Source organism: Chaetodon auriga, chromosome 21 (genome assembly GCF_051107435.1).
Source record: "Chaetodon auriga isolate fChaAug3 chromosome 21, fChaAug3.hap1, whole genome shotgun sequence".
NCBI lineage: Eukaryota > Metazoa > Chordata > Actinopteri > Chaetodontiformes > Chaetodontidae > Chaetodon > Chaetodon auriga.
In genome coordinates this window covers 11,409,195-11,417,735 of record NC_135094.1, presented here as the reverse complement: position 1 = coordinate 11,417,735, position 8,541 = coordinate 11,409,195, and the positions used below count along the sequence as shown (strand labels likewise).

Here is an 8,541-nt window from a genome sequence, read left to right as displayed (position 1 = left end):
CATTGTTTGAACAAACAACTTTTGTATTATTAACTTGCACCGAGACCAGAGTTGAGTTGAAGGTTGAGCACTTGGTCATCTTGTCAGAAATTTCTTACTTGGCTCGGGTATTTTATACAAGAAACAATAACTCTTAAAATATCAGTTCTTTGTTGAGAACTTGTTCATTTATGGCAATTTGTATCAAAAACTGCACAGTAACGTAAACTTTAGACGCAATTTGGGATACATGTTTCTGCCCTTGCAGCACGCGTTCCCTCCTCCTTGACCATTAACTTCTTACTAATTGCTACTTTATTTTACAATTATATTTAATATCTTCTGTTTTTTGGTGAATATCAATCCAACAGGTTATCTGCTTTTTCGCTGGTGAGACGTTCAAACATGAAAAAAGCCTCAGCGAGATATGTGGACATAATGACGTAGTTAGGGACATTAAAGATCGATAGTGAGTCTTGGTTGGAAAAAGGAAAAGTAAGCATTGGAGTACATGGTTGTTGTTTTATTTAACAACATCACTTTACATAAGTTTTTGGATAACACAATCACTCGAGATGAAATATTTTTGCGTACATTGTCGACATACCGGCGCCGTGGCTTAGTTGGTTAAAGCGCCTGTCTAGTAAACAGGAGATCCTGGGTTCGAATCCCAGCGGTGCCTTTTGAGAAGCACGTCCATGAGAAAGCTAGCATAAAAGATTATATAAGTGGGCAATTTAAAGAGATCTCTGCTATTATGCGACGCTCTTAAACAGCGACAGAGGACTTTGGTCAAGTCAGCCAAACACACAATTGTGCCGGAAGTGTATGATGTTAGCTTGACAGCAAGTTTATGATAAAACCACACAGAGTGAGAAGACAAAGTGAAGTACAATTTAAATGCATTGAAGCTGCAGCATTCAAGCCAAAGAACAGCGCAAAAGTTCTATTGGGTGCAGATTTCTGCCATCTAGCATTTCACATCCTGGAGGCTTTTCAGAATGGATGGGATGGAGATGGAATCCCCTGAATTCAGGGTAAGATATATTTCTATGTCATCAGTGTGACAGTGAAGAGAGACATTGTGCTTTCAGAAGATAGAGCCTAAAGGGAGCATATGCAATGAGGTACTCTTTACTAGAGCTGGCTGTATTCAACAAGCGTCAACCACGTTCTGAACATATTAGGTCCTAAACAAGAAATGAAACTAAAATTTCTGTGTGAATTCGACTGTTTTCTATAAAACCAGTCAAGTTTAACACAGAGGAGAAGCTCTGCATGGTAGTCAGCCCAGTGGTATTATATTAGTTGATGTGGGTTAAAACATACTTGCATAGGAAGATGCAGTCCTTTGATTCTGTGTGAATCTAAGAGTGATTTTCAATTCAAAGTTGACTTATTCTGGTTGGGTTGATAGAAAGAACTAGAGGCTCATTTTAAACTCATGACCATAATATAAACATATTGTGATCCTATGATTATCAGCTATGACAGGGAGTTCGTCATAATTTCTTGTAGAAACTTGCAGCTTTTATTTTGAAGGTCGCGGCAGGATTCTCATTCTTTGATACTGATCCCACACCAGCTTTACAATAACCGACTTGGCTGCAACTTTTGAGACCTGCGAAAGACTCCGGATTTTTTCCTCTGTTGTTGGAATATCGTCAAACAATACGGTATGAATCTGATCTGTGCAACTTGATTTGCACATCCTTGAAAAGGGAGAATAGGAGATACTGAAAAAACAGAGCTATTTGCGCAAAATGCTCTGTCATTGTGTTGCGTAAATGTTTTTACAATCATGTGTGAGTGACTGCCAGGTGGAAGCACACAGCAGAGAAACTTTCTTTCTTATTTCAAACCCACCTGCGATCCCCTCTTTCCGGCTGACTTTCTGTCTGTCTGTCTGTCTGTTCCTGTCTGTCGGTCAGCAGATGGCAAATGAAGCCAAGCCATGCCCCTGTGATATAGGTGATCGGATGGACTATGGGGGGCTCGGCCAGGAGGTCCAGACAGAGCACATCAAAGCTTATGTGGTGAAACCACCCTCTGCATCTGACAAGGCCATCATTGTCATACAAGACATCTTTGGGTGGCAGCTGCCCAACACCAGATACATGGCTGATATGCTGGCTACCAATGGATACATGTGAGTAAAAGTATCAGCGTACTGTACTAAGCAGAGTGGAAAATGGCAGTTATATGTGATTTCCTCTGCCATTGTGCTGCCCTGAGCAGTGCTGTCTGTCCAGACTTCTTCGCTGGAAAGGAGCCGTGGAGTCCATCACACGACTGGTCCAAGTTTCAGGAGTGGCTGAAAGACAAAAAGCCATCAGACATAAACAGGTAACTGAAAGCCTGTTATCATCTGAGCTGTAGGTGTGTTTTATTGATATGATCTGCTATCTTGAAAACCTTGAGAGTATGTATTTATTAACCTGTCTTTCCTGTACGCATTTGTTTTGAGGCCTTTCTGATTTTTCCTTCCACAGAGAGGTGGATGCAGTGCTGAGGTACCTGAAGGAGCAGTGTGGGGCCAAACATGTTGGAACGGTGGGCTTCTGCTGGGGAGGGGCCGCCACACATTACATTGCACTGCAGTATCCAGAGGTTAAAGCCGGAGTGTCAATCTATGGTACGCCAGAAATGTCTGCGTGTCTTAATAATTCCATTACAGTGATAAGAATCTGCAATGTTTGTTTATAAAATATGTTGTTTGGAAATTGTAATTTTGGTGCAAAAAAGATGAGTGGGAATCACAAACGTGCTTAACTTGTTGCACAGTATTGGTTGCTGTTTGATGATGGGTTTATGTGATGCTGTGCAGGGATCGTCAGTGAAAGGGAGGACAAGTACAAGCTGAATAGTCCGACACTGTTCATCTTTGCGGAGAAAGATGTGGTTATTCCACTAGACCAGGTTCGTAGCCTACACAAGAACTTAGTAGTTTTCATAAATGAACTCTGGTACCTGAACAATGAATGCTTCCCATGCAGCAGTGCCCATAAACATCTCATATGTTAAAATACACCAACAATCATTTTTAGTCCGATTAAAAGCAGAAACGGCAGAAGGGAAATTCTCTTGTGCAGCACTTCTCTTTAAAAAGCTCTAATCCTTGTGCTCCTCAGGTGAGTGCCCTTGAAACACAGCTGAAGGAGAAATGCACAGTGGATTACCAGGTGAAGATCTTTCCTGGTCAGACTCACGGGTTTGTCCACCGCAAGAGAGAGGACATCAACCCCACCGACAAACCCGGCATCCAGGAGGCCAGGACAGACATGCTCAAGTGGCTCAACAAGTACATGTAAATGAGAAGGTCAGATCAGAGGTGCAAATGGTACTTTAATCATGTTTCTGCATGCACCTGATCAAATAACACGAGGAAAGGATGAAATCCTGAAAAGATCTAATGTGAAATGTTAAGGTACCATTTACAGCGTGCTGAGGTTGGTGATAGTCAGAATTTTAGCTTGATTATCGACATTCCAGTTTTCCAAATGCTGCTTCATGGTTGTATTTTAAAGGTCTAGATAATCATGTTTGGATACTGAAGAACTGTGATTTTCACTTCAAATGAAATGTTTAAATTGTGGAGCCTTTCTCTTTAAGCCAAGAACAAATACGTCTGCAGTGTGTTATCTTGAACAATCACATTTGTAGCTCATCATCTGCTTGCCAACTTGTTGTAAATTCTCATGTGTAATAAAACACGTAATGTACAGCTGACTGGAATACACAAATAAAGATCAAATACCATCAGGTTCAATACTGGGGACTTGAAATTAGAACTACGGAGTCCAGAAATTTCAACTGACCAACATTTTAATGGGGACTTTGATACGCCAACAGCTTGAACATTTTGTATCAAACGATAAATAGCAATAAGCAGTGCGGTTTGGACATGATGCTTGAGGAAGTGCCTAAAACCTCAGAACAGCTCAGGAAACTTTAAAGTGTTCCAGGAGGCCTTCAGTCCTCGCTTTCTCCCGGGCTTCGGATGTCGTCAATCTTCAGGATCATCTTGACTACCTGAGTGGCCAGCAAGATCTGCTGCTTCTTGCCGATCAGGGTCTCGACCACATGTTGCTGCTTCATATCTGCGTGGGAGCGAAACGACATTTGATATCACGTCGCCTTGCTTTAACTTGCATGCAGCGTTGTGATTGCCTGAGAGTTGCGTTCTTACCATTGGTGTTGTTGCGAAGACAGTCGATGCCAAGGAAGGAGTTGGACTCTTTGACCTGTCTGGCCCTGACCTCTGTCATGGTCTGGATAGGGTTCAGCCCACTGTTCTCAGCCAGCGCCATTGGGATTACCTCCAGGGCATCAGCAAACGACCTCATGGCATACTGCTCCAATGATGGGCACTAGAAAGGAGGAGGGCAGACATGGAGACAGTCAGAGCAGCAACAGAAACAGCATCCTAATGGCGTACTCAAGAATCAGAGTGTGCCCTCATGTGTTAGAAACACAATTATTCTGATTCTAAAGTATACTTATTTTTGCTCAAACTCTCTATATAAACTCTCACCTTGTCTGCAGCCTGGTTGACAGCCAGAGCGCATGCAATCTCTGAAGCTCCTCCTCCATACACGATGCGGTTGTCTTTGACCAGATTGCGAATGACACACAGAGCATCATGGAGAGCGCGCTTGGCCTCTTCAATGATCTAATGAGATGGATGCAATAAAACGTGAACCTAGGGCAGCACAATAACATCAATCTCGGCATAGAGTGAAAGTTGCATTGGTTCTCACCATTTTGTTGCCTCCACGGATGAAAATGGTTACAGCCCTTGTGTTTTTGCAATCCTGGATGACCAACATATGATCCTTTGTGGTGCCGAAGGAGATCTCCTTCACCACACCAGCTGTGCCAAGTTTCTCTGGAGTCAACTCACAGAACCGTGGCACGATGCGGCCTCCTGTGGCTATGGCAATCAACTGCAGAGAAAACAACAGACATCAGATGTATTTAAACAATTCCACTTAATTCAGTCTGCATACCATCACAACGTGACCATAAAGTGTGAATAAATGATTGAAGTGATGAAGGATGTGAAAATAGTTTCACCCAGAGCAGCTTCACATCAACGAATTCCATCACATGATTAGTGTCTCTCACCTCAATCTCAGGCCCTCCCACCCAGCGCACAGCCGGCAGCTCATTCTGCAGCAGAAGGTGATTGGCTTCGTCGTCAAAGCCCCACTGGCAGATGGCCAAGTTAGCGCCATTGCTTTTGACCTTAAGAGAAAAAGGAGTTTTAAGATTAGCCACGTGTGCCAATGTAGATATGAAGAATTCAGTTTTTTTTGTACTGTCGATGCTGCAGTACTAACCTGTTGGATCATTTCCAGAAACTTATCCTTTTCATATTTCTGAAGGGCTTTGTAGTCCTCCACAGAGGTCACATCCAACTTATGCTTGGTCTTAGGCTTAGGGGGCTCAAACGGGCAGGTCAGGATAGCAATTTTAGCATCTTTCAGAACCTGAGCGGTGCCAAAAAAGGAGCTGCTGTGAGCATAATTAGCTTACAGTGGTAACAAAAATATCTCCATCATAAAATGCTAAGATACTGTGATATGTTCAGATCGCTTCATAGCTGTGTGTCAGACATACACATTAAACACACAGTATGTCATTTCTGCTGCTAGGGGTCACTCAATCAAAACAATAACAGATGACAGAGTTTGATGACACTATGATGTTGCACTGGCTCATAGGAGTTGTCTTCATTGTTAAACAACCACCATTACTGATGAAAACGAATAATGGTCCTCCATTATGAGCAAAGAAAACAAACAATAGTAAACAACAGAGTGGTTAGCTAGCTAGTTCACTGACTTCCTTCATCACACTCAGACATATCATCTGGTGTTTCCTCTGTTTCCCCAGAAATTATAGCAATTGCAGAGGATAAAGGGGATATAACACAATTGACAGGCGACCAAATGAAACACAGCGCTACCTTGAATAACTTCAGATTTCTCTCGGTTTAAACATTGTTGGAACATAGAACATTAATCTAGTCTTTTTAAGACATTTTCAAGATGAAATGTTATATATTATTGCCTTTAATTTGTCCTTATACACAGTTCACTATTTGAATCCACCTGATCACAGATGAAACTCTAGACATGTAGATCAAATATTCCCTCATTTGTACCTTGGGCATCTGAGGGTGGCTGAACTCTTTGTCAACTATGACTCCCTTGATGAGCTGTGTGTCCTCCAGCTTGCCTCCCACTTTACCCTCCATCTTGATGAGCTCAAAGTCTACATCCTTCCTCTCCATGTCAGCCACAGTGAGGATGGCATTCACTGCAATCTCTGCCATCTGTCTGTGGCACCGGTTGATACTGAAAGACAACAGTATAACTTTAAGATGCAATATCTTAGCTAACTGTGTTGTAACAAAATAACAAAATCAAGACTTACATTTTGGATCCCAGTGTTGTCATGGCCGTCTCAATGAGTGGTTCTGTGTTGTTGGGATCGCATGGTAAGGTTTCTGCAATTTTGTCAAGCTGCTCGATGGCAATGCGTGCAGCCTGGTCATAACCATCGGAGATCCGGATGGGGTGGATTCCACGGTCCAGCAGCTGCTCAGCCTGCTCAAGCAGAGCCCCAGCCAGCACTGAGGAGGAAGAGGAAAACAGAGTGAGACAATAATACCAACAACAGCTGGAAAATGATTGAAAGACGACAGGTTGCCTTGATCAGAGCTGCGACAATTTCGCTGATGTCAAACAAGTTTGATTTAGAGTATTCCCAACACACACCACTCTGATATCAAGGCAGGATGCTTAAAAGTCTCAGTGTATTTATGAGCTAACATCATCAATGCAATAAGACCATTATCAGAAACTCATGAATTCCACGTTCTTTATATTTTATCACACCACTGTTACATAATTACTGAAGTCAAAGTGCTTGGCTTGAATACAATCACATTAAATCCTGCTGCTTTTAGAGCAGAATGGCTCAATAAATTTCTCTGCAACAGTAACACTGAATTTTTATTTTATGATCTCGCGGGGCCATTTCCGGAGCAGTGCTTGGCACATTTATCACTGTCCCTAAGTGAGTGAGTATAATGATTGCAAAGCACAGTTAGTGTCTCCTTTTCAGCAACCATCTAGGGATGCGTGATGTTGTGATAATCAGCAGGTTAAATCCTAGGTTGCGACCCCAAGAACACCCAGCGGAAAGGCATACATCCTGGTTAAAGGCCATTAAAAGCACCCTACACTCCCCAACTTCCTTTCCCGTACCAACAACTCCGGTGGTTCCATCACCAGTCTCATCATCCTGGGATTTGGAGAGTTCCACCATAAGTTTGGCAATCTGGTGGTCCACATCCATCATACTGAGGATAGTGGCTCCATCATTGGTGACAGTCACCTCTCCATCCCTGTCAACCATCATCTTGTCAAGACCTAGATGGAAAAAAATCATTCAGGAGAAGTTACAATTGGGAGTATTGACAAAGAGTTAAAACAGCTGTCACAACTGTATGAGGGAAAGATACCAGATTTACAAAGCAGTAGCTCACCATCCATACACACACACACACACACACACACACACACACACACACAAACACACACCCTCTCAAATAGTAAACCGTTATCGCAATTTGGTCTGAGGAAGTCAGGTGTGACTGTAATGCATTGTTTTGTACTCACCATTAGGTCCCAACGATGTTTTAAGCGTTGACGCAACTGCCTTGGCTGCCATAATATGAGACTGCAACAAATAAACATTTCCACATCAGCTAATATTTCAAAGCACAACTCATTCTTGATCTCTATACTAAAGACAGATTAACGCTGCCATCTACGAGAAAGAGCTGGAACTTTAGCATGGAAATGATGTACATCCAAAATGACCACTGTGGGCAGAGCCCCGTGTAGCAACACCCTGCGGATGAACGCTTCGCAAAAAGCACATGGGCCTCAATGTTAGCATGATCTGTTAATCGTTTGGCTAACGCTATCCTGTTGCTTTTCAATAGCTCAGCTTGCCAGTTGAGTGTATGTTTAGAGCTCATATCACTATATACATAAACACGTATTGTGTCGCCTTAACGTATGCAACGTCATGCAAGTAAGAGCAAATTAGTAGCGTGCTAAGCAACGTGCCATGCTAGCTAGCCCATTGTAACATTACCTTCAAGGCGTCAATGCCTGACAGCCGCGTCTTCTTGTCCTGGTCTTTAATGATGATGAAAGGCCTCCCATACTCATCGAACGCCAGAGTCCCCAAAGCGGACATATTGACCAGGGATTGACACACTTAATAAGTGCTCAACGGATAAAATACTGACTTTTAGTGATGGAAACCTAGAGTGTGGCTGAACTGCAAGCCGCACGGATACGCCGGCGACTTCTGGAAGGATCCACGGGCGGGGAGGGAGGAACCAAGTAGCGTTAAGTGTGTCTTATTACACATTTAAACACTCTCTTATTCAGAATGACAACACACAGTTGAATAAAATGTTACGAAACGACTCCAAAAATAACCACATGCTTTTCATACAGAACATTTTACGGGTAG

The 8,541-nt window shown here is 42.7% G+C and overlaps 2 protein-coding genes and 1 non-coding gene across 4 annotated transcripts; 2 read left to right on the top strand and 1 right to left on the bottom strand.

Moving 5' to 3' along the window:
• The first annotated feature begins 587 nt into the window (after positions 1 to 587).
• Positions 588 to 661, top strand: trnat-agu (transfer RNA threonine (anticodon AGU)). Its single transcript has one exon. It is a non-coding gene; the product is annotated as a tRNA-Thr (tRNA).
• Positions 662 to 1,559: 898 nt separating this feature from the next.
• cmbl (carboxymethylenebutenolidase homolog (Pseudomonas)) lies at positions 1,560 to 3,738 on the top strand. 2 transcript variants are annotated; one of them, XM_076761115.1, is made up of 6 exons: positions 1,560 to 1,655; positions 1,914 to 2,128; positions 2,218 to 2,325; positions 2,472 to 2,614; positions 2,807 to 2,898; positions 3,111 to 3,738. In XM_076761115.1, exons 2-6 carry the CDS (start codon positions 1,914 to 1,916, stop codon positions 3,288 to 3,290), a joined length of 738 nt encoding a protein of 245 aa, XP_076617230.1. In that variant the 5' UTR covers positions 1,560 to 1,655; the 3' UTR covers positions 3,291 to 3,738. The 2 variants fall into 2 exon arrangements, with proteins under 2 accessions (XP_076617230.1, XP_076617231.1); XM_076761116.1 differs by having other exon boundaries at positions 1,582 to 1,655; positions 1,911 to 2,128.
• A 48-nt stretch (positions 3,739 to 3,786) lies between these two features.
• On the bottom strand, positions 3,787 to 8,376 carry cct5 (chaperonin containing TCP1, subunit 5 (epsilon)). The gene is made up of 11 exons (XM_076761114.1): positions 8,155 to 8,376; positions 7,671 to 7,731; positions 7,257 to 7,421; positions 6,421 to 6,619; positions 6,149 to 6,341; positions 5,322 to 5,471; positions 5,107 to 5,226; positions 4,740 to 4,925; positions 4,514 to 4,651; positions 4,169 to 4,349; positions 3,787 to 4,079 (listed from the first exon to the last, which is right to left on the bottom strand). The coding sequence occupies exons 1-11, from the start codon at positions 8,257 to 8,259 to the stop codon at positions 3,952 to 3,954; spliced, it is 1,626 nt and encodes a 541-aa protein (XP_076617229.1). The 5' UTR covers positions 8,260 to 8,376; the 3' UTR covers positions 3,787 to 3,951.
• Between the last annotated feature and the right edge of the window lie 165 nt (positions 8,377 to 8,541).